General features: G+C 38.4%; 1 protein-coding gene across 1 annotated transcript in view; it reads left to right on the top strand.

Moving 5' to 3' along the window:
* LOC114480854 (ephrin-B3-like) overlaps nt 1–21366 on the top strand; it is a 70817-nt gene extending 49451 nt beyond the window's left edge. The window contains 3 exon segments of the mRNA XM_028475278.1: nt 3611–3703; nt 10954–11016; nt 17301–21366. Coding sequence (XP_028331079.1) covers nt 3611–3703; nt 10954–11016; nt 17301–17728 — 584 coding nt within the window. The 3' untranslated portion in view covers nt 17729–21366.
* The last annotated feature ends 5768 nt before the right edge of the window (nt 21367–27134 follow it).

Raw genomic sequence — 27134 nt, 5'->3', positions numbered from 1 at the left:
AGTGACTTCAAAAACACAAAATGACCACAAAAAATACACAAAATGACAAAACATCGGCAAAACCTGACAAAACTTCTTTCCTGTATTAATGCTCAAATTATTATAAATTCTGACACAAAGTTGCCAATGTCTGGTATATGGAATAAAATGTCTATTGTGTTACCAATAAACAATTTATTTAAAAAAAAAAAAAAAACACTTTAAAAGTGCTTTTTACTGCTAGTTTTTATTATACCAGTCCTTAAAAATACAGTTCATGGGGGGCAGCCACAGTTCGGCCAGATGTAACCTCAAAGGTCACAAGGACTTTTTAAGAAAGTTACCCAACTAAACCTTTGGTTATTATATATGATGTTTTGACAAAGCTTGCAATTAAAATTTCCTTTAAAATACTTTTTTCAAAACTCTTTTTTTCATAATATATTACCATGAAATATTAGATATTCAAGATTATTTTCAGAAAACTCTGGGTTTAGCAAATCTCCCAGTTAGACCAGTGGTTAAATCCATCCTGGCTTGGGTTTTTGAATGGAAATTTAATACATACTGTATGTACGAGTACCTGTGATTGGCTTCCTACATACAGTACTACATCATAGTCTTTCTACGTTTCTGTAAATCTGGACGATGACAAAACTCCCAAAAGACAAATTGTTAACAGTCCCAAATCCTTTTTTCGAAAAGTGGGGTGGAAAATAATACAATCCCAATGTAATTATGACTTTTGAGGTTTGTGCAAACACTGTTTGATGGTCCGGTTTCCCTTCATTTGATCCCTGTTCCCCCGCTGCACGTCTTTGACCTCAGCCAGCTCCTCTGCTCCTGCTGCTTTCACACTCTGCATCCTGCTGGGATGGACGGAGAGAGAGAAAGAGAGAGAAGGTGTTAGAGGTAAAGCTGCCTCTTTTTCACACCTTCCATTATCTCTCCATTCCATCCTCCTGTGCCATCCGCCGTCCCTCCACTGCTTTGCTTCAAACGGGCTAATCTATAGCCTGGGGCCAAAGAGAGGAAGGAAAATGATCTTTTAGATTTTTATTTATTTTTCTAAAGAGAAGAGGTGAGCATTGGCCCCTGGGGTTGTAATAGGGAGAATGAGGATAGCTGGGTGGTATGTGGAAGAAAGAAAGAAAGAAAGAAATATGTTGATTTAATATTTTTACTGATGGCAATGGCTTCTTCACACCTTCTTCCTGCGTCGGCTCAGCCATCCAACAGAAGTTTTCTGATGCATTTTGGAAATCCGATCAACAATCTGCAACATTTGAATTTGATGACTGGCGGCCGATGTGTGATTCTCACATTTTCCACGTTTTCGCATCTTCCCCCCCCCCCCCCATCTCTCCTACCCCGCATCATCATATTTCAGTCCTTCTGCTTGGTTTTGCCTCTGCTTGTCCTTCTCCGAGCTTGTCGTGACCCGCGGGCTTCGGATCTGCAACGTATTGAGTGAAATGCTGCAGCTTTTATTTACTTTGTTTTTGCGCTTCATGTAGAACATAGGTTCTCAAAGTGGGGTATGCAAATTGTCATAGGTATATGAATAAAAAATTAAAAATTGGATACTAGAATAAATAATTATGAATCGACCAGCAGCCAAGAGCCTCCATGCATTGCCATGAATTACAGGGGCGACCGTGGCTCGACTATGTGTCGAAGTGTCCTTGGGCAAGACACTGAACCCTAAGTTGCTCCCAGTGGTCGGCTAGCGCCTTGCATGGCAGTCCTGTCCCACTGGTGAGTGAATGTGACAGTGATTGGGTGAATGAGCTGATATGTAAAGCGCTTTGAGACTGTTTCAGTGTGGTGATAAAGCGCTATATAAAATCAAGTCCATTTACCATTTACATTATGAAAAGTAAGTAAAATGTGTCTGTATAGTGCTTCCCACAGACAATAGATTACACAGTGCTTCATAGTGGTAAAATAAATAAAGTAAATAAGTATAAGAGCATGTAATCAATTAAATAATAGTATAAAGTCTAACAAAACACAATGCTAGGTCAGAATGCGTACTGAAACAAGTAGGTTATGAAGCGCAAATATGACGAGAGCTACATTGCTTTACCGATTTACATTCCTTACAGATTATTATTGTTTAAAAATAATTTTAAAATGCTGTAGAATAATCCTCAACAGGATACGCAAAATTCAGAGACACATTTTACCATAGGACTACAGGGTTAGGGTTAGAGTTAGGGTTATGTTGTATGTGACATTAAATCAGTGGATCCCCATTGTAATATCACACATTTCTTTCTTTCTATAATTAGCTTTTGATAATGTTTGTTGTTGCCAGCATGAGTGCACAAAGTGACGAGATGCATTTTAACTTCAACTAGATTTATATTTAAGAAAGTGTAAGTACAGAATACAGTTATTTAAGATTGTCTTGTGAGTGGTGGTATCATTTGAAAAAAGAATAATAATTGAATCGGTATTATAAATTACTCGACATTTCAGGGGACCTTATTCAAATTCCAGGCGACCCCACATGGGGTCACGACCCCAAGGTTGAAAAAAACCATGCACTACATTATGTTTTTTAAGTGTGCATGAGTAGGAGATACTGTATATCGAGATTCAAGATATATCGAGTTGATATAAAATGGCAATATCGCCTATATCTCGATATATATATTATTGTTTTAGGAGTCGCTGCTTTCACTTCTTCTTAGAACAGCATCTAAAGAACAATTAGATGGATTTCTGACTAGTGTGTCCTAACCCAGGCCTGCCTCTAAACAAGCCACACTACAGAACTCACTCACAGGTGCTGTCCCTTAGAGGAGAAAGAGCCAAAAGTGGCACATATTTTGTGCAAATGTGACCGAGAATTGTTTTTCTGGTTTGACTTTATTCGAATGAAAAATGTCGAGATTCATATCGTACATCACCATTTTTTGGAACAAAATATGAATACATAATTAATAAAACCCCTATCACAGCTTGAAGCACATTAAATACACCATTGCAGTCCTGAACTTATCACTTCCTCATTTTCATATGGAAATATCATCTTAATTCTTCTAATGAAAACATAAGCAGTGATAGTCGTGCGGTAATACCAGTTGGAGCTCTCAGACATCCAACACAGTGTGTATTCTCCACCAATCAATTCCAGTTTCTGACTCAAATCACACACTGATTTGAGTCTCAGGGGCTTCCTTTGATTTCATACATGCTCTTGATTGGATTACCATCCTTTCCCTCCCACTGCCAATCTCTGCCTTTCAGGATTACTCTACCACTGCTCTTGCTGTATTTCACCGGCCCAAGCTCCAATAGCAGTTGACTCCAAACTGCTTGAGTCCATGCGGCACGCTGGGGATGTTAATGAATTTCAGCATTTGAGGACTTGGTAAAAGTGCTGTTGGCTTCTGCGTTTGACATTTTCAAACCTCTGGAGAAGTTTTAAAGAACTAAATGTCACAGCATTACTCCCTACAATGGCTAACCAAGCTAATTGTGCTAACGGAAGCTTGTAGCGACGAGTGTGAGAATGATCTTTTAATGGATGAGTGGATATTTTTCTGCGTTGAATAAGTCAAACAGCTTTGAGGTTAATTGTGCCATTTTGTGTGTGTGTGTTTTTTTTTTCCACCTCCAGCTACGTCAGATGGGACGCGTCAAGGCCTGGATAGCATGAGAGGAGGAGTGTGTGCTACGCAAGGCATGAAGGTGGTCCTGAAAGTGGGGCAAAGTAAGTCTTTCTGATTTTATTTTTCTAAATCTCATAGTCGGACTACTTCTTCCTGGTTGTAAATGCGACTTCCTGTTTAATAAAGACAATTAAAAACAAGGGATTCCAAAGAAGACGGTTTAGCTCTCAATTGATGTTGAGCACAATGAACACCTACAATGAGAGCCCTGATATAGGCTATGAGAAATTGGCAATCATTAACTTTAAAGTTTAAAAATAGGTAAAATAATATTACCGATACTTATCAACTTCACGGATTAGCCACTAGCTACTTTTGTATTCACACAGGGAGATTGCCTTGATGTAAATGATATTCTTATTGACATAACATTAATCAACTATGTTGAGGGTTCAATCCCAAACAGTACTTAACAGTTCTAAAGTTATCTTGATGCAGAATTCTAAGTTTTCTCGTTGAGCCAATAGTCTATTGGTCCAACTTAGAATTCTGCATAAAGAATAACTTCATGAACAATTATTGTCAAGGATTGAACCCCAAACCTAGATAATCCACTGATCTACTACTTAATTCAAGGATTTAAGGTTTTGTCGTTTGTGTTCATGTGAGCATGTACAGAATGAAATTACTTTCCAGAGTCCTCCGTTAAGCTCTTTTATAAATATATAAGTATAAAAAAACAGCAAAATAAGCAAACACACTTGTATGAAATGACACGTACTTTTAAGTTATTGATTAGAGTACATCCACAAAGGCAAATGGACTTGATTTACGAGATGTACTTACCAAATGTGACAGGACTGCTATGCAAGTGGCTAATTTACCATTGGGAGCAACTTAGGGTTCGGTGTCTTGCCCAAGGACACTTCAAGACAGAAGTAATAGCCTTGGACTGGAACCCCCAGGTCTAGATTACAAGACCGTCCCTCATCCACCTGATAATATTGAAGAGTGTAACCCTGTAGCCTAGGCTTCTAGCCATAGCCATGGGCATAGCCGTAGCCTAGGCTTCTAGCCATAGCCATAGGCATAGCCATAGGCATAGAAAAACCAATGAAAAGAACCCAATGTAACACACCTCATAGAGAGTAAGACCATCTTGAATATTGAATATGACATTCAAACTATCATTTTCTTTGGTTTTTATGATTTTTTATGAATATTACTTTTTAGTACATTTTCAAAACAAGTTAAGTACCAAAATAAAAAAAAAAAAACAGAAGAGAATGGAAAATACCTTTGGAGTCATGTGATTCATGAAGGGTTTGAAGAAAAGTAGCAACTTCCAGGAGTAGCTAAGGATGTCGAGTATGTTTGCCAATAACTAGAGATTGTCGGTTGGCGTCCCGCTATATCTAAGGCATTATTGCTGTATCTCTTGGCGAGATATTACACCAGCATTCCACCATATGAGTCCATTATTATTATTATTATTCAGAGTGGGTGTTTGTTGTTGTGGCAGCCATGCTTCTGTCCTCTGTGGCTATACGTACGTGGTTTAACTCCTTCGGGACTGCTGTGAATAAATATTGGTTTCTGTCAACAAGTGGGGTTTCGGCCAGGAAAAATAAAGTGCTATAAAAACCCAAACCTTCTTTATTTTTATTATCCTGAACGGGCTGAGCTTCAAGTCCCCACAGCTGGGGGTTAACCTACAACCGACAGGTCTCACATTTCTTTCCTTGGCTTTATTTTTCATTCCAGTACACACTGAAGATAAAAATCAACCCCTTTATTGGTTCCTCCATTGGCGTACTGGTTCCAGTCCTTGACACGAAACATTCTCACACATCTATGCAGAACAGAGTGCTACTGATGTATCCCTGAGCCACTATTTTTTGCTCCCTCCACATGTTTTTAATCTTTCCCTTTCCTTATTCACATACATACCGAGGTGTGTCCCTCTCCGTCTGTGCTCCCTTTGAGCACATTAAGGCCCTGTTAAGTCATAAAACATACAACAAGACCTTGGCTGCTTTCTTACACTGTCTTTGAAATTAAATTGGCTCATGCTCGACACACACACACACACACACACACACACACACACAATCGCAAACGTTCCAATGAGCTCACACTTGAATTTGAACACAGACTTGAAACCAAGGCAAAGAGCCACACACAGACGTCAGACCTGCCAGGTATTAGCACGATCATGAAATGACTCCTTTTTAGCACAAAAGCACACAGTCAGGGTTTTTTAATGACTCGTAGCCATATACGCTAATTTGTTGCCAAAAATATTCCCCTGTAATGACCCTCAGGTGCAGTTTAAGCATTTTTCCCTGACTCGGGCCTTGCCGTTTCCATTTCCTTTGCCATTTCCTAATAGGTACCTGTCCTTCACATGACACCACTCCCCCCCTGTCACCCAGGGTGGCGGGTGTATGAATGCTTGCTTTAATCTTTGCTGTGTTATCAAGCCTTGTGTGTTGTATAGGTGCAGCAGCAGCAGCAGCAGTAGCAGCTCTATCAGGCCGTAACATCAGCCCCGTCAGCTCCGTTCAATAGAAATACCACCACACACTTTATTTCCCCTGGCTCCTTTCACCACACGGGCGATGGAAAAGCTGCTTTGCTCTCGCACACATCCAACCTGCCGCTTAGCAGAGCTCTCGGACAACACCCCTTCATTTCATTTGTCATCCTTGTGTTTTTTTTTTTTATCTCTACCTCTTGTCTTTTTGTCATTTCCTCTATATTCCCTGTCCAATTGCTATGCCTTTTTTCTAACGCCGCTCACTTTCTTTATCAAATTCCCCTTTTCCCCATACTCATCACCTCTTTTTCTCCTCCCATGCTGGTCACTCCACCTCTCTGCTCTACCTTCTTCATTTCATCCATTCTTTCCCTCCCTCTCTGTCCATCCTCCCCCCCCGTCTGTTCCATCTTATCTGCCGTGTGGCTGAAAGGTCACGTCCGTGTTGTTTGTCGTCTAAATAAGCGACGTGCTGCCTCGTGGTGATCTCCGATGAGATATGGCGAGCTTGTGTAGACGCCTTCCCTCCCCTTGCCCAGGCTATGGCCTGTCCTTTCTTATTTTTTTCTTTATCTATCTTGGTTGCTCTCTAAATCTGACACACACAGAGACGCAGACACCCACACACACACACCCCCGCTGACCACGCAACAGTGCTTATTGATCCCGCTTCAGCGCCTTCCAATTTCTGTGTGGCTGACTGTCAAGAGGGAGCTGCCAGCCAATAGCTTTCCACTATCTAAATGTCAGTGTATATAGGTTGATCCCTGTGCGGAGCTGTTTTTGTGCATCTGAATTGTGGATCCATTGTGTGTTTGTTTTTTTGTTTTTTTGCTTCCCCCCGATGACCGATAACACATTTTTTTTCTTACCATGTCGTATCAACTGCTGAGCCGAATAAGTCATAATAAGATATTTGCAGGGCTCACAATTTTACCGTTGCTGATATTGCATAATGGAGGTCATTTTTCATGTTAAATATTTGAAGGAACTCAAAATTCTTACAAAATCCTTACATTTTCCTGACATGATGACATATTTCCCTTAACGAATAGAAATTGGTCACAAAATGTAGGAAACTTAAATTTCTATTATTTCCCAAAAATAGAAATTATGTCTAACTTCTTTAAATATTGAATGTCTTTGCAAAAGTAATGTAGCTACTTTAAAATGACAGATTGTATGCTTTTGTAATAAAAAAAAAGGAATCAGCAAAGTGCTTTCCCATTAGTCTTATAGCTGTCCACCCCAAGGTCAGAGAGGATTAACAGTAGGGTGACCATATATTGAATTCCAAAAAGGAAGAGACTTGGGCCGATCTCGTCATACTAAAAGTACTCGTAGTTTTCTTGAATCTACCTTGTACGGCAAAAATAAAATGTAAATAAGTTGCTATTGTCCATAAAGTTAAAAAATGTATTTATCTCTTTATAACAAAGACTGGAATCTGGAATCAGTGGGGCGTCGAGTCAGTCACCTTTATTATGCATTTTAACAATCTGTCCCTGAAAAAAACTTCTTAAAATGTCTCAATTATTGAAACAATATGAGAAACATTGCTTCCTAGAAATTAAAACTATAACAAAAAACTCAAAGCTGACAGAACAGTAAATACGATACGATTCGTATCCCGATACAAAGGATACGATACGATATATCCCAATATTAAAGTATAAGGTGATTATTGCATTGTTTTTTTCATGCATGACTTTAGAAACAACTAATCTGTAAATGTGTACACCTTCATGAGAACATTATGTATGAAATATATTTTACTGGCATATTTTACACTCAAAACATTGGCTTTAACATGCCATGTGCCAACAACTTAAAATAAAAAAAATAACATACAATCTGTCTGTGGCTTTCAGACCAACTTTGACTTTAGTGCAACATGACTTTAGTGCAACTTAACTGAGGTATATGCCTAGACCTAGAACAACAAATAAATGCAGAAAGTTAATACTTTCTTTTTAGATTTTATTGAAAAAACACAAGCTGGTCAACATGCCCAGGTTTCAGTGCACTTCTTTGTGCAGTTACAATGTCTCCTGCAGTGGAAAATACTTTCCTGGTTAAATAAAAGTAAAAAAAAATAGAAATTATTATTTTTTTAATTAAAAAAAAAAAATCAATATGAATGCATTTAGAATCGATCTGAGAATCGTGCGACGTAATATCGATATATATCGCCGAATCAATTTTTTTTCCAACACTCCTTTTAAATATACACTTCAATAAATAACAATAATGAATATTGGCTTTAAAGAGCAACTCTTTAGCTTTCAGAAACTGGTGGATTTTCTCAGATAAAACAAATATTAGCTGAGTTACAGTCTTTTAAATGAACATGTTCCTGAGATGCGTTCAAGGTCCCTGGGAAACCTGGGCAATTAATTTGTAAAATATCCCCGGACAAGACGTGAAAAGAGGACATTTCCGGGTAAATCCAGGCGTATGGTCTTCCTAATTAACAGTCAACGTGGGGTTTTTTTAGTCGCCGTTCAATTTTGCTAGCATCTCAACCAACATGTCGTATGAACTGCTGAGCCGAATAAGTCATAATCCAACACCAAATGACTCCTGCAGCCTCCTGTCAGCCAGATGGCTCGGTGGTGAGCGGACTCACTACTTTCTGGACCATCTCTTCCAGCATTTGAGAAGTAGCACTTATGCGGTGGCTGCAATGCTACGACCGTGCGCGCGTGTTTGCACGCGTCATATAAACGCACTTTAATCACCATTACTGAGGGCTTGCGAGACAGATGGCCTGATTTAGCGACTTGAGATTACAAGCCATTATGGTTTTGCGTAAATTCACTCAGGCCAAAACAGAGAACGTCCTCTCTTTATTTCCCCATTCGAACAAATGGAGAAGTGCTCAAATGTTGCAAATTGAAGCCAAATCAATATGTGCTGTTCTATAATGGAAAGAGAAGGAAGGGAAGCCTTTATTAAAGCTCTTATTCCTCTCCTTCTCTTCCTCTTTCTGATTGCCTATGTCATTTCAGATTCCAGCTCTGAGAGCTTTTTCATAACTGTTTTTCTTATTCCTTCCAGAGTTAATTTTCATTTAGTTTTAGTCATAGTTTTTTTTTGACTAAAATGCAACTTAGATTTAGTGAAAATCAGGACTAAACCAATCACCTGAACTAGGTCCGACTGTATGAATGTTGTTTTTGTAAATTGTTGTAGTTATTGTTTGTTTGATTTTTTGTGTGATGTGTTTATGTAATTGTATACTGCACTAATGGGTGTAGACTCCAGGAAGAGTATCAGTGGCTCTAGCTAAAGCTAATGGATTAAAATAAACAGATAATCCAGATCTGTTATTTTAACACTTATTTATATATTTTCTGTCCTGTTATCTTGACCAATATCTATTATTTAACCTATTTCTTACTATTATTATTATTATTATTATTATTATTATTATTATTATTATTATTATTATTATTTATTTCCCTTCAATGTTCCTTTCTTGCTTGCTCTTTGGGTCTTTGGCTACTGTAACATGTGAAAGCCACCACTGCGGGATAAAATAAAGTACAATCTATCTATTTAATCAACTACATGACATTGAGAATTTAGTCGACCAAATCTATTCCAGATATAGTCAACTAAAATAATAATTATGCATCATATTTACATAGTGCTTTTTCAAAAACAAAACAAAAAGAAACCTCAGACAAAAGAGAGATAAAAGATAAAGCATAAAAGTTCATACATTTTTTTTAAGATATGAAATTACCACTGATTAACCTGGGATGGTATTAAAGACAGATTTATTGTGATCAATGCGTAGGACCACATGATCACATGATATGATTGGATTCCGTCCCGTGTGAGTGACGTAATTATAGTTTTATTAGTTGACGAATATATACTTTAAATATATTAAATAAATTTTTTATTCACATGTATTTTTTTCTATTCATCATCGTCTCGTTATTTTTTAGAAAGTGTCCATTTGTACGGTTACCGAAGTACACGTACGTATTAGGGGTGGGAACCTCTGGGTACCTCACGATGCGATACGCGATACAAAGCTCACCATAACGATGATCTCGCGATATGTCGATACTGCGATTATCGATATATTGGTCAGAAATCAATCTATGATAATCTCTGACATAACAAGAAAAAAAGATGAAGTAAAAATATAAAAATTTTATTTTATATCTCTGAAAGACAATAAATTGAACAAGTGTCCTACAAACAGTGACACTATTTTAGTGCAACATTTCAATAAATAAGTGTCAACATACCAATGTAAATGAATAACTACCTCTAATAGTTCTTTCTGTAAACAAAAATAGGGTCTTTCTTACCAGTGACACCATTATAGCGCAATATTCCAGTAAACAATATATTGGTTCCTTCAACAAACAGTGATAACATTTCTATGAAGACCTACCTGCACATTTTAGTGAAAAAGCAGAAAAGGTTTTGAAAAAAAAAAAAAATCGATACTTAACGAAAGCATATCGATAATCGATTGTGCGAAAAAAATATTGCGATATATTGCCGTATCGAGATATTGTCACACTCCTAGTACGTAGCGTCTTAGGGTTAGGGTTAGGTTTAGCATTGGGTTTAGTCTTAGTCACACGACCTAAACTGGCCAATAACTGACCCATCACGTGACCTAAACTGGCCAAATAGTGGGCTGCGTAAGGATAGAATGTCGGTATATTGATACGGCAACCGTACAGATAGCCACTGCCTAAGTTTTACTCAAAAAAAATATTGTATGTCATGACGAAAAGTTCCATTAAAACTGATTCACTCCATATTTTTTTCCTTCCCCAGGCCAGTACGGACTGCCACCAAAGAAGGAGCCACCAGCAGGACGCACCACCAGCAGAAACCCAGGTAAGCAAGGCACTAAATAGAGATTATCCACTGTAGATTTATCCGTAGAATGGCTGAAATAGTGAGATGGAGAAGAAAAGCAGCAGAGAGAGGGAGGGGGGGGGGGCAACAGATGGAGAATGTGCAGTGGTGACATCTGTGGATCTCTCGGTTTAATTCCATATTTCTTCCTCTTCTCCACTCCGCATCCCCCTCCTCATCGTTTTCAGCACCCGGCCCTCCGAGCTAAGTGCTGGAGGCAAGGGATGGATGGCTAATAGCTACCTTGGGAAAGAGAAGCAAGGCAGAGAAAAGAGAAAAAGAAAGAGAGAGAGAGAGAGCAAGGGACAGGAGTAGTTGGAGTGTTGTTGTCTGGTGTCTGTAGCTCTGTTTAAATACAGGAAGAAAAACAATGAAAAGGGATGATAAAGGCAACCGAAGGTTAGTATGATGCTTCACCTCCGTGTTTCAGAAGAGAAGGTTGCACCAACACCAGCTACCAGCATCTACATTTCTCTCCTCTATTCATGTACAATACAAAATGTGTGAAATAAGGGAATCACGCATTTTCTAACCACTTGCCCATATAGGTGAGATTTATTAGTGTGAAATGGAAATTATGGTAACCTACGCATGGTTTTCCCTGAGATAGGAGAAAGGCCACGTAATGTTTTATTCACACACGTGTACGCATAAATAGAGATGTTTTTTTTTTTTTTTTTACACCTGTTTGACACACTTAATAATGTATAAGCACACACTTGTTAATTTGACTTCAGTCGGAATTATGTTGAATATGTGCATTTTTATTAAAGTGAACACCTGCATCGTGTATAGCACGACATTACCTAGAGAAAAAAAAAAAATAATTTTAAGTATCAAGCTTTCATTTCCCAAGAATAGAAACGGAAACAGATAATGTCTAAGTTGTTTAAATGAAAAAGTAATGTAGCTGCTTTAAAATCACTGATTTTGTGCTTTTACATGAACTAAAGCATCAACAAAGTGCTTTCACATTTGTCTTTTAGCTGTCCACCCCAAGGTCAGAGAGGATTAACGGTAGGGTGACCATATTTTAAATACCAAAAAAGAGGAGACTTGGGCCGACATCGTCATACTAAAAGTACACAACGTTTTGTTGAATCTACCTTGTCATGGCAAAAATAAAATATGATAAATAAATACGTTGTTAGTTTAAAAATGTATTTCTCTCTCTTTATAACAAAGACTTGAAAAAAAAATCTGGAATCAGTGGTGAGTCAAGTCATTCACCTTTATTATGCATTACTGCATGTCCTCGTGAATCAAGTAATGAATATTGGCTTTAAAGAGCAAATCTTTAGCTTTCAGAATCTGGTGGTTTTTCTCAGATAGAGCAAATATTAGCAGAGTTACAGCCTTTTAAATGAACGTGTTCCTGAGATGCGTTCAAGGTCCCTGGGAAACCCGGAAAATTTCATTCATTAGTATCTCAGGACAAGACATGAAAAGTGGACATTTCCGGGTAAATCCAGGCATATGGTTTCCTAACTAACAGTCAACGTGGGGATTTTTTTAGTCGTTGTTCAATTTTGCTAGCATCTCAACCAACATGTCGTATGAACCGCTAAGCCGAATAAGTCATAATCCGACACCAAATGACTCCTGCAGCCTCCTGTCAAACTCTGAGAACTAAATTAATTTGTAAAATATCCCCAGTGTCATGTACTGTGTTCGCATCGTACTGAGATTACGTATATATGCGCTTATACTGTATGTGCATGCGTGCACACGCGCACTCACGTGATTTTTGTTTTGTTTTTTGGATTGGGTTAAGGTTAGGGTTATAATCTCAGTACGGAGGTAAACTCAGTACGGGACACCGGGCTGTCCGGTGACTTTACCTCCGTACTCTGAAAACAAAAATAAACAAAAATGAATTATAATTTTTTTTTTTTTTTAGCAAAAAATAATTTTCCTGCATTAAAAGTCATTTTTTTAATCATGCTAGCATCTCAGCCAACTTGTAGCGTTGCTATAGGCTAGCTACTGTCCTGAAAATGTATTTGTATCAAGCTGTCACATAAATACTGAGATTAAATTCCCCCAGTAGAAGCAGTCATACTGTATTTGTGCTATTTAGATGTAGTGATAACCAAAAGTAATGCAAATATGCTGACTTTAGCATACTAAACTCCTCCTCAGGCGCTATAGCTTCCTTTCAATCTAATATTTCATATTAGATTGTATATATTGTACGTATACTGTATTTAAAGATGCTTTATAAACAAAGTGAAATCCCAAACCTGGTTATAGTGGTCAGACTACAGCCTGAATGATTGCTAATGCTAACGCTAGGTGACAGAAAGCATGCTGTCATCATTTTAGTTTACTTTTAATAACGTATACAAAGTTATTATTATTTTTGTATACGTTATTAAAAGTAAAAGTTCCTCTTAAGAGTGTATTGATAGTAACTATAAATGGAGTTACAAAGCTATTGCACCGTGTTAGCCTTTTTAGCTAAATGTTGCCGACTGTGTGGTAATGTATGAAGTCACTGCTGTGGTTCTAAACAGGGGGCCTGTTTACACATGAAGTGAATGCATTTTCATTAATGATGTCATTTTGCGAAGGATTTTGTTCAGTGCAAAAGTTATTTATTCAACGATTCCTCTATTTTAACAGAGCCACAGTTTAAACCTCGTCCGTGTAGATGTAAAAATGTTTAGGTACTGATAACTTTCTTTAAATAACAATAAAAACAAAAACCTCTACCATATTATTAGGAAATACAATAAAAATAAGCAGCGGTTAAATGATCTGTAACCTCTAGACTCTAAAAACAAGGTGAAATATGGAGTTACATAGAAATTTCGTCAAGTACCCCCTTTCTTTTATTTCTGACAACATATTACCAAGAATTCGATAAAAACATCTATAAATCATAATGATGGAATTAATGAGTGACAACACACATTTTAAATAATCTCATTTTGTAAATAAGTGGAATGAAACAGTATTCAGTGCATCCTAAATAGATTTATTTCTATACTATCTCCCTCCCTCCTTTCAGTTTATGTTCTAATCCAGATCATTTTGTGTATGTTGTTGTTGTTGTTTGTCTATTCTTTTTATTCTTCAGTATACTTTTTTATCTTAATTTGTGTTTTGTTTTTTTGGTTTCGGTGTGTTGTTGGTAATTTTTTAAATTGTCTCCTTTTCTCTCTGAGTGCGTGTGTTTTTGGTGTCATTTTGTTGTTGCTCTTTTTATTATTCAGTGTATTTTTTGTCTTATTTTGTGTGTTTTTGTTGTCGTTTTGTGAGTTGCCGGTAATATTCAGTATGATTATCATTTTTAACTAAAAGTAAACATTATCAAACCCCATATTTTCAATACTTTCATTTGTTAATTTTCCTTTCTCTCTCTCAAGTACCCCCTGTAGTGCCATCACGTACCCCCATTTGAGAAACACTGTGATAAAGTGACAGGGGAGGGAGGGAGGGAGCAAAAAATGGGATATAGTAATGAAAGGCGGCAGTTTAGAGATGGAGAATGAATGATGTTGGGTTAATGGAAGGAGGGACAAAGTAGACGGAGGAGTAGGGGAGCGTAATTGTCATTGGGCATTAGAGCTCCAAGTCAGTTCGGCCCAACGGGGGGGACGAGCGAGCAGCAGGTGAGCTGCGTTCGGGTGCATTTGCACGCACGCCAATGTACTCCAGTGTTGTGCGTGTGTTGCCAGGCGCTGAGCTCAAAGCCAGGTAGGTCATTAAGGCTACAATAACTCCAAGATAGAGAAAGCCACGGAGCGAGGGCGAGCAAGGAGAGAGCGAGAACGAGGAAAGAATGGGACGTGTGCCAGGAATAATGATTGACCAATCCAAAATGTCCCATATGACTGAGACTCACATTACCTGCTTTAACCGGTCCACAACTTACACTCACACGGTCTCTATCCACCTGCTGGGTTCTGATCTGACCTCCTGCTGAGAGAAAGCTGCAAGGTTGTGAAGATCTTAGGTTTCTGAAGAGACACGCAACAAAAGTGGAGCCGTGGGCTGACAAACAAAAAGCGTAGTTGGACAGTTTGACACACAATAAACAGGCAGGTCACGGCGACGGACCTACAGACAGACAGACAGACAGACAGACAGGCGGGCCAGAAAGCCAGCAGGCAGTCGGAGTGTGTGGTCTGCTTGTAGCAGCAGAACTGGGAGAGTCCCTTTTTGTGGGTGGCTGTAAGACTAAGTAAATACAGTTGTTAGGGTTAGAGAAATAAGAGTGTGTTACCTAGATAGACACAGCGGCTAAGCCAAGCTGTCCGCAACTGTATATACTTTATAGTACGTACACACTCTCTGAAGACATTCTTCTCCTTTTTATATGCTCTCCTGTCCACTTCATCACATCAATAAAAAGACCACATATACCCTGTGTGAGATTAGCTGAATTCCTCTGGGTGCAGCCAACCACCAACCATTGCGCTCCACCTTCACCATTACAGTACAGTATATATGCCAGTGGTTCCCAAAGTGTGTCTGTTGTACCCCCCTTTAACCCTCAGGGCACCGTTGGGGACCCAACCTGTACCGTCTGCTTATTCAGTTTTTTAAATTCTCAATATCTCATTCAGTTTAAAGACAGTGGGGTGACAGTGGTATCTGTCATTGTGTCCTTGGGCAAGGCACTTCACCCACATTGCCTAGTATGAATGTAGTGTGTGAGTGAGTGTTGGTGGTCGGAGGGACGGATGGCGCACTATGGCAGCCCCGCTTCCGTCAGTCTGCCCTAGGACAGCTGTGGCTACAATAGTAGCTTACCACCACTAAATGTGGTGTGAAAGAATAATGCCTTAATTCTGTTAAGTGCTTTGAGTGTCTATGATAAAGTGCTATATAAAATTCAAGGCATTATTATTATTATTATTATTATTATTATTATTATTATTATTATTATTATTAATTGTATGAACCATGGCCAGGAGTATTATCTTATTGTCATGTTCATAATTCCATGATCACTTTTAATGCAACATGAATAGAACGGCAGATATAAAATGTACTGACGCTCTTTGAGTTCAGGACTGATTTGGTCCCATTATAACCACATACTGTATTTTGGATGTACTATTATCCTGACATATAACAGTGGTTTTCTCATAAATACCTAATATATCTAAGCCTCTACCTTCAAAATACACCAAATTTTTTGAGGAAAAAATGTATAATTTGCATGTTACTTTTTGAAAAAAAATTGTGTTTTTATGATAAATGAAAATATAATGAAAAACTTTCCATTTGTGGTTAGGTTTTTATGACATTTTGAAGACACTTTTATGAAGGGTACCGTTTTGGTATATAAGCTCAAAGAGTGTAGTTTTTTTTTGTTTTTTTTTTCCAATAAATGTTCATAGCTCTAATTGTAATAATACCTCAAAATCAATGTACCAAACAATTACTAACCTAGTCCAGGCGTAAAAACTTCATACCAATTATTCCACTTTGCACCTTATTTTTGAGAAAAATACTTTTTTTTTTGGTGTTTTTCTTAATTAAAAAAATATAGTGTTGTTGGTACCGAGGCGCAAAGAGCATAACTTTTTTTTCAAAGGTGCCTCGAGGGTTAAAGAATGAAACATTTTAAGGGTCCCCCCCCCAATCGCAACAAAATGGGCCAAACCTTTATTGAAAAAGATAAAACATTGACGTATGCTAACATGAAACAGAACCTAAAAATAATACTTGGTATATTCACACGCTCCAAAAGATAAAATGTTAAGGCAAGCTGTATTATTTCTCTGGCCCATTTTTTATGATAAATGACCTTGTACTACATCTCTGTAACAAGACACAACCATGAAACTGAACTTTTACACTAGTAAAGCTCTATAGCTTTATCAGTTTGTCTACAGTATATGCTATAAGCTTATTTTGCAATATTCTTTTCGAAGTTAACAGAACTCTCCCGGTCAGTTCTGATCATACTGCCCTAAACAGGCCAGATACCATCATACACTGATAGCATTCACCAAGGTCTCTGCCTGAGGAGGCTCTGCGATGTTATGACTACCGCTATCAGCAACATACAAAACCCTGAGAACACTGAACAGCATGAGATTCACTGAGGCGTACACACTGAAAGCTTGTTTACGTGCTTGATCTGCTCCCCAAAACCCTTTCACAAATAAACCTTGTGTCCGCATCTGACCAGCAACCCTAAAGCTAGACTTCGTCTCTTTCATTCAAACTGCCACAACAAAGAGTTAACATTGCTTCATATCCATATTTTTCTGTTAACCTAAATGTTGTGCTTTTTCATTCAGGTGGTGCCGGAAACGCCACCCATCCTCGAGGACCCTTTGGGGACGATGGTAGAGGCGAGAACGGCCCCTTCCAAACCTCCAACATCGCCCTTATCGCCGGTGCTGCCGGAGGTTCCGCCTTCCTCCTTTTGGTCACTGCCGTGATCTGCATCGTGTGCTACCGGCGACGGCATGCCAAGCACTCAGACACCCACCACCCTCCGCTGTCACTGTCCTCCCTCACCAGCCCCAAGCGAGGTGGCGGGGGAGGCATCAGCAACTCCAACAACAATGGTTCCGAACCCAGCGACATCATCATCCCTCTGAGGACGTCGGACTCTGCCTATTGCCCGCACTACGAGAAGGTGAGCGGGGACTACGGACACCCCGTCTACATTGTCCAGGAAATGCCGCCTCAGAGCCCAGCCAACATCTACTACAAAGTATGAGACGGCCATAGATCTACTCGCTTGGACATGTCCAATTCCTTCTTCACCAGTTATCAACTAATCCTTCTTACTTGCTCCAAACGAGAAAAGCTCTAACCCTGAGTCCCTCAATTCTACCAGTATTTCCCATTGTGTCCCCCCACATCTGGCCACAGTTGAGTTTCTTGCCAACACCCCACCTCATTCTCATACTAATGGGCTACTAGGTGTGTGTAACGGGCAATGTCATAATGGTACATAGCCCTACTTCACACGGTCCTAACAAAGGAGTAAGAGCCTCTCAGTGCCCCTTCTTCTAAGCTCAGAGCTCAATGAGCCTCCGCCTGTGCTGAATTACAGAGTCAGCTCCTGAAACCTTAGTGTGTGCGCACCACATGCTTTTTTTTTTTTTTTTTTGTAGGAGTAAGGACCCAACGTCGGGACATATTTTTTAGAAAAAAAAGGAGGAAAAACGAAGAAGAAGAAAGACTTCAACTTTGAAAGAAAAAAAAAGTACTGAAAAACTGCAATCCCGACCGAACTCTGACTTCAGAGGCCACACCTGCCTATAATCCACCGCCCCCATTGGCCAGCCAGACTCTAGCCCCTCCCACTAACTCAACCCTAGGATTCTAGTTTGTTTGTGTTTGTTTCATCAGAGGAAAAAAAAAAATCAAATCAAATTGAAGTGGGACCTGAGACTCAACCCAGCAGTGGTCACATGACCAAGCCCTGGCCTGAGGTGGTCTGATCAGCGACACTCAGAATCTTGTATATTTTAATAATGTGTGCGTGTGTGTGCGTGCCTGGGATTTGCTTTGCGCGTGCGACTGTGAGTACGTGTGCATTCTTTAGACTTGTCTTAAATACCAAAACACAAAATAGTGAGCGATTATCAAAAAAAAAAAAAATAGTGAGATTTTTTTAATAGCTACCAACACTTATAGATGCTATATATGAATACCCCGTAAATAATTTTTCGATGTTTCTTTTTCCCGTTCCTTTTGCTTTATTGTTTTCTACCCACTTCTGTTGTTAGATATTTTTATCTGCAGTTTTTCTTTGTCACAGCTTAGATTGACCTTGTTTTTTTTCGGCGTAACTTTATGTATATTAATTTAATCGTTTCCCCCCCAGTTTTACCGGGCGAGCAGAGACCTATTTCCTCTCTCATTCACCCCCCCCCCACCCATCATCTATTCCTCCCACCAGGGTCTCTGAACTCTGTGTATATTTTTATAGCTCCTTGTACTATGCTGTAGTTTTGAAGTTTAGACCTCGTTTGTGGACGTGTTGAGGTAGAACCATCGATGAAAGTTTATTCCTGTTTTGTTGTTTTTTTTTCCACAAGCCTTTAAAAAAAAAGAAGCCAGGGTTGGGGGCGTGGGGGGCGGAGGATATGAATGCAACAAATAAAGCAAAATAGGGCCAGAGAGCGCGCCGTCTGGGAAGGAGGAATAAAAGACGCGACTGAATGCAAAACTTTAAGAGGAACAAAATGCGAGGGGAGGGAGGGAAAGAAAGAAGGAAATATGACAAGGCTGTGATGGAAAACAATTGCACAATAACGAAAAAGAACTGGTGGAGAGAGAGAAGGGGGGGGGGGGGGGGGGGCGGAGTGAGAGATGAAGGATCTCAAAGAAGGAAGGAAAGGATGGAGAGTGACCGGGGACAAACAAAAAAAAAAAAAGAAAAGAGAAAGCTCCGTCTCAGAATGGAGGTGATGAACCGACAGCCGAAAATGGATTTTTTTTTGGAGTTGAACTCTAAACCATAGAAAGGAGCGAGCGCGTGTTACACGCACACATACCGACTCCTTCACACATGGTGGCACATTTCAAATCTTTTTCTTCTTCTTTTTTTTTTTTGTTATTGTAAAATTGAGTTGAAATGCCTCACACACACACACGCACACACACGCACACACACACACACACACGCACACACACACACACACACAGGTACACACAACGAGAGAAATCCCCCCCCTCCTCCCCTGGCTGTTGGTACACTCGGTCCCACCACATCCTCCCACACACTTTAACACACATTTCACACTTTTAATGACTGCCACAGATGCCTCCTGATTGCATTGAATGACATACATTCTTTCTGACACACGCACACACACACACACACACACTAAAAAAGGAACCTGATTACTTTCATATGACTGGATTTCTGTGATTAACCCGACGGACACGGGTTGTGATGAAAGGTGTGATTGTGTGGCGGTGTTTTCTCCTTCGTGTCAACACACTCCTCTCTCTCTCTCAGCACAAACACACACACACACACACACACTCGTGCCCAGCACCTCGACCTCAGAGGGCAATAACACACCGCTGTGTTCAGAGGTGCGACATGTTCACATGTGCATACTAATAAAGCTGTTTTTGTGTTGCTCAAATATGTTTATGGCTTCTGTGTGTGCTGGGTGACGACGGAGAGCTTTTCCTTTCCTTTTTGACACACAAATGCAAACACACACACGCACACACACGTACACACACACACACACGCATAAAGCCTCCAGTGTTGTAGCCTTGTTTTTTCTGTGTGAAACCAGTGTTTGAATCTGGGCCATTTCTCAGATGTGTTTTTTGTATCAGTATCTATCATCATATATTGAGATATCGTTCATACTTAAGTGTCACATTTGTCTGAATTGACTTTGTTCATCACGACAGCGATGATGTTCTGATATGTTTTATACCACGGAGGAGTTTTTTGAACTGTATCTGACTGTGTTGAAATGGTTTTTAAAGACAAAAATGAGAGGGAGAGGGGAAAAAAAAAAATAACAATATTCTATCCGCCTCAAAAAGTCTTGTTTCTGTGCACCTATGACTTGTGTTCTTTATGTCTGTGTCTATTTAAAACACGCTCAGAGTTTAGAAAATAACCTACAAGCCAAATAAAGAGTCTGTTAACTATCCCCTCAGCCACTCTGAAATGGTGAAAAACAAGTATTTGGATGAAAATGGGTTGGTTAAATTAAAAAAAAAACAAAAAAAAAACAAACAAACTTTCCGGACTTTAATGACTTCTACTCCGAATATGAAGGAAATGTCACTGTATTGTGTTCAGGCCACCGACGTGCTCCCCCCCCCCACACCCCTTTCTCTCAACAGAACGTCAAGACGGACTTTTTTCCCCCCGCTTCTTCTGTTTAGTTCTTCTTTTATTTTCATGTCAAAAAAAAAAAAAGCTGTATCACTGGTCGACTCGTTGGCTTTTGGTCATCCCAACAAAACGGTGTTTTTAAAGCAAAATATGGTGTTTGTATGGAAGCGGGGAGAAAAGGAGGAGGAGGAGTTGGCAGGTACACTAAGCTCCCTCACCTCTCGTTTGGTAAAAAAAAAAAAGTGTGTGTGTGTGTGTAAAAGTGTCTTTGTGCCAGTAGCGGGCGAGGCCGAGAACACAGAGCGAGGTGGCTTCCCCACCTGTGATGCTGTTTTTGAGACTTTGTATTTTTGGGGACGCTGTGTGTGAACGCTTTATTGCTTATTTTATTTTTCTAAATTTTTTTGTTTCCTCTCCTCCTTCACTTTTCTCCCTTTTTACCCTTGTGTCTAATCATCACAGCGACCCCCCCCCCCGGTCCCCTCCCCCCGGTCCCCTTCCCCCTTCTTTTCCCTTCCCAATCCTCCCAAAAACACCTCTAACCAGAGGAAAAAAAAACTAGTACATTCCTGGTTTGGAAAAAAAAAAAAAAACAAAAACAGTTGAATAAAAAAAAAAGAGAAATCTTTAAGCACCACTCACTTGGTCCTGTTGTGTGGTTCTTCATAGTGTGAGTCTGCTAAGGTCTTTTGTTCTGCAGTGTGTGTGTGTGTGTGTGAGGCCCACTAACCCTGGCTTTAATAGAAGGTCTTAGCCCTTATCTCCACTGGGTGCTTGTCACAGCAGGGGCTTTTTCACGGCCACTGCTAATAACGCCGCTATTTCAGACACACACCGCTGTTATCAACAAGTTATCGAATCCGGCTTCGTTAGTGTGGAGTGTTGCTTGGCAACGTATTGACCGACTGATTTCTTTCTCCTTATCCCCATTTCCTCCTCTTTTCGCCCCTTTTCTTGCTTTGTGGAACATTTCCATAGCAACCATCAACGTCTGCCTGCTTTTTTTTTTCTTCTTCTTCTTTTCCTTTCCCTCGTCTGGATGTGGATGTGTCCACAACATGGAGCACTACCAGGGTGGCCCACCATGAGACGAGCAGGCCTTTGATCCATGATGTGTGAGAGTAGATTACCTTCCTAAAGACACGTTAAGTGACCCCACCCACCCACGCAAACACCGCCACCGTGTGTGTCTGAACACAAGTGGCGGCCATACAATGCCATTGATCCCGGAAGATACTCGTCGTTGCTTCTGTCATGACAACCTGTTGCTGTAATTTAGGCAGCAAATGCCATTATTCTCATATCACCATGCAGCTAGGCACTAATGCTCTGGTCACCTTTATAGTCTTTGTTTTTAGTATAAAATAAAAATGTGAAAAAGGTACATATATATGATAGATTATTTAATTAAAATGATATCGAGGCCCTTTTACGTTTTACAGTTAGCATCTGCTATGAGGGGCACTATTGTTGAACTCAGTGATCTTAACTACAATTTTAACATCACTTCTTATTTTCAGTGATAGTTTAAAACACAAGTGTCAAACTCGTGGCCCAGGGGCCAAATTGGGCACGTTGGAGCATCCAATTCTGTCCGCAGGGGAAAGTTTAAAAAAAATGACAGAGAAAACCTGAAACATTGTGTAAATGAAACTCAACGCTCCTGGTGTTTATATCGCATGATCGGAGGCATTTTTAATGTTAACTCAAAATTCTTAAAAAGGTCTTAAAATAATACATAATATTTCCCTTAATAAAATAGAAATTGGTCACAAAATCTAGTGAAGTTACTGTTAGGACTGATATCTGTCACTCATTGCTTGGATATTGTTAGTTTCTTACATATTTTGTATTTAATGTAAACGTAGAAGTGCAAACTAGAGCTCAAATCTAATTTTATAAGTATTTTATATGTATTCTTAAATGTTTTCGGTGAGTTAATTTTTAGATTTTTGTAAAGCTAGCTTTTTGTTTGTTAGCTTCAAGGTAAAATACTTCAGACTAGCTTTGATCTAAAAATACATTTTGAATCACATGCCGTTCTGCTCACAGCCTGGTGAAGTACATGAAATAGTCATGCTTCATTTTATTCTAAAAGTTTACATTTTTAAAACTATACCTTTAATTAGGGACGTATTAGACCACGTGTCAAACTCAAGGTCCGGGGGGACAAATCTGGCCATTTAGAGCATCTAATTCGGCCCACAGGAGAGACTAAACATGACATCACATAAATCACTGTGTACATTACCAAATAATTCACCAATTTAATCAAACTCTACAATAGATTTTAGGGGCTTGTAGTTTTTGTTTGTTTATATCACATGAATGCAGTCATTTTTGATTGCAAATTGTGGAAATCTTGCAATTTCTTACAAACAAATCCACAATATTCTTCTAAATTACGCAAACATTGGTTACAAAATCAATCAAGAGCCGACAGGGAATGATATTAAAAACTAGGGCACAATTGATGCCACAATTTTTTGTTTTCCTACCGAAAATCTGCGGCTCACTTGAGATCAAACTGGTCCATATTTGGCCCCTGAACTAAAAAGAGTTTGACACCCCACACTGTACCTCAGCATTTTGAAATGATCCGAAACCCCATTGTACGATATTTTAAAGCAACGTTTTTTAAACCTGAAACGAGTGGTTCTTTTATTACGATTAAATTTAATACTGTTTTATATACTCTGGCTTAGTTGGACTTGCACGTTAGTGGCTCCACCCATTGGCCCCTGGTATGAAAGTGAATGAATGGAATGATGGATTCTTTTCTGGATTGAACATATAGAAGCTGTAAACCTTCACACACAAAACCAACAGATACTTCCTGCCTCGAGGCAGAGCTCATTTTAATATGGTAAATTAATGACATGCACATTCTACACTAGGAAAACAAGTCACGCTAAAAGAAAGCATTCACCGACTAAACCCAGTGAACGCGCTCCACCTGACACAGGTGCTGGAGCTCACTGCTGTTGCAGGCTCCGCCCACTGCCTCCTGAGCACAGCTGATTAATCAGCCGTGCTAAGTGAAAGCAGCTGGGCGAGCTTGGAGACTAACCATTCCTACAGAGGTCAACCATTCCTGCACAAACCTTAAAAAGTATACGTGTGTGCTTATTTTGAGTAGATGACCTCTGAGGAAATCAAAGATAAAGACGCCAAAGATGCTCAAGAAGGTAAATAACTGCTACGATGCATGTTCTTGTTCCAATGGAATCCTACTTCCCAGGTGTGAACAATCGCCACGTTCTGCACAAAGGTCCAGTCCCATCATGCCAGATTGCCTCAGCTGCAAAAACAAACCAGTAGTCTTAAAGGTGGCTCTACAACAAGCTTCTAAAGTTCATACTTTCAAAAAAATGTGCTACAGATTAGCAACTTACATAAAAAAAAATGTAGCCCCAATACTGAATAATTGTTGTACATTTAATCCAGGGGTCTGCAGCCTTTACTCTGCAAGGAGCCATTTTGCCTCATCTCACCTGGATTAAAGTCCTCCTGGAGCTGAGAAAATACCTTCTCAATAAAGACAACAGTGTAATAAATTCTATACAGTTAAAAAAAAAGTATTTAGAATAATGTTTGATTTAAGTTGATTTAAATTGATCATGTAAATGGCAACTTAAAAACAGTTAAAATAAAAATAAATTGACATCAAGAAATAAAACAGTATCTTGCATCTTCAAATTCTTACATATGAACACAATGCTTTATAAAGATTTTTTTTTTTTTTTTTACTAAATGTATTTGAAAGGCTACAAAAAGTAACTTGAATTTGATAACACATGCTAGTTGCTAATTTCTTGCCACACATAAAACATACATATTTAACCTGCACATTGGTGGTTAAATTAATCTGTTCTCACACAATTAAAATCTCTATTTTCTTCCAGAATAGTGTTTTTGTTGGTTGAGTTATTTTAACAGGGATTTAAAACTAAAGGTTAGCCACAGGTGATTTATTTTTAGGTTAACAAATTGTTATATCTTTATTTGTCATTGATCATTAATAGCCTCTGTTAAAAAAACAAAAAAAGCACACGTCTTTATTTCAATAGTTTTTTTTTTTTAGTTAAGTTATAGGGAGCCACTGCATAAGAGTCAAAGACCCACATGAGGCTCCAGAGCCGCAGGTTGCAGACCAAATTATGGAGTTTATCACTCTCTTTTTTTTTTTTTTTTTTTTTTTTTTTTTTTTTAAATGTAAAATGTATAAAACCTCCCATAATTTAGCTTAATTAACACCAAACTTCCTACAGCCCATCTTCAGACTGTCCTACACAAATCATCCACACAGATTTTGGATTTGTCAAATAATGAGCCTGCACTGCATCATAATGTTTTATTATAAATGGTAATGTAAATTATTATTTTTTTTTTCATTTTTATTTGCTTAATTCTAAAGTTCTGTGTATAGAAAATGAGATATGCATCACACTGACACTTAGTAACCTCGTGACCAAATTTACCCCATTGCCCCCCATTTTAACCACATATTTTTCATATACTGTAATCCTGACATGTGTTTTTTTCAATTAATACCTAATAGATTAAAGCCTCTACCTTCAAAATAAAGGGAAATTTCAGTCAAGGCCTGGATTTCTAATCTTGCAACATATCCAAGGTGTACAACTTTAAAACTGTCCTTGTGCCAAAAGTAACGCATTAAATTCAGTTCTGCTATCAATTAATGACAAGGCTGTAATATTTTCATCAAAAATATTTCACCTTGGTGCTAATTTTGGGAAATACTGTATATTTAGTAGTTCTCATGATTAAAAAAAAAAAGTGCATACAAACATAAAAAGGGTTTGTAAGTTATAATATATTTAATAAAAAAATAATGGAGTACATTTGTATTGCACTTTTATGAGACGGACCATTTGTGTACACGTGTATGTAAATTTAAAGGTGTGCACAAGGGTTAAACTGGCAAATTATTAAAACTAAATTTGAGTCATTGTAGATGTTTGGAAAATATGAAGATTCTATCTCAAACTGATTTTAATTTTTTACAGCATTTGGAATTTCTCTCATGAACAATTATAGTTCATGGTAAAATGTCATTTTTAAACATTTTTTTTTCATTTATGAGCCAATAAATCACTTAAAAACAAATTGCCAACATTTCAAAATTGTCCAAATGCAATATGTGTTTGCCTGGCCCCAATTATTGCTGCGCAGCAGCTATAAAGCTTTCATTTTTATAAATGTAAGGGGTAAAAAAAGCTTTAAACAAGTCATACACGTCATACAAGTCATGTAAAATGTTAAAAATGAAGTGCGCAAGGTTTATCTCATTTTCAGATGCCTTTACTTAACAAGCGTTCAGTTAGAACCCACAGCCTACGTTTGGAACCTATTCCAAGGTTTAAAGACCCATTCCTGTGGCTCGTTTTGATTGGGTTGGTACTAGGCGTGCTTTGTAGCAATAAACCTACGGAAAAATGGTCATTACAAACTTATAATTTTATTCCAGGCTATATTCAAAGGCCAATAGGGAAATGTGTCACGTTGGTTAGTTTCTAATCTGAGAGATCAGTGTACGCATGAGTTAACACTATCAAATGTTCCAAATCTTCAAATGAAGTGAGTCATGTCGTCAAAGGGCGTATTGAAGAATACACAAGTTTTTTTTTTTTTTTTTTTAAAGTGCTTCGTTAATAGGATCTACGGTGAATGGATTCCCGAGAAGATTTGCAACTTTCTAACTGACTTTTTGCACATTTATGAGAAGACGATATCAACACAGCCACATTTTTTGATATTTGAATGAATCAATATGTTATCTATTGCCATTATCCCACGTTTATACTGGATTATTCCATTCATGGACTTCATGTGTCATCATATAATCTCATATTTTGGGGTTTTAAAATTTGCTCAGATTGTTTCATGTATGGACAAATCAAAAATGTATTGAAACTTTTTACTTTTTTTTTTTTTATTTTTGTCATGGTTACTATGTACAAAATGGTGCAAACGGCATAAAAATGGTAAAAACAAAACAAAAAAAAGCAATGAAAGACTTGAACTAAAATGGACTTGTTTTAAAGGTATTGCTCTTGATCCATATGTTGAAAATGACAAATCTTACAGTTTTTATACTCTTAGCATTAGGGGCAGGGGAAAAATTGTTTCACGTAAGAATCGTAATTCTAATCATCCACAACTCAGAATCGATTCATAAACTAAATTTTTTTTTTTTTAATTACAAATCAAACATCACAAGTGGAAAAAATAAAAAATAAACAGCACAAAAGCAGTTATATATATATGTATAGTGTTT

The sequence above is a fragment of the Gouania willdenowi genome, chromosome 18 (genome assembly GCF_900634775.1).
Source record: "Gouania willdenowi chromosome 18, fGouWil2.1, whole genome shotgun sequence".
Taxonomy (NCBI): domain Eukaryota; kingdom Metazoa; phylum Chordata; class Actinopteri; order Blenniiformes; family Gobiesocidae; genus Gouania; species Gouania willdenowi.
The sequence above is the reverse complement of the archived record's forward strand: the minus strand, read 5'-3'. Positions and strand labels throughout refer to the sequence as shown.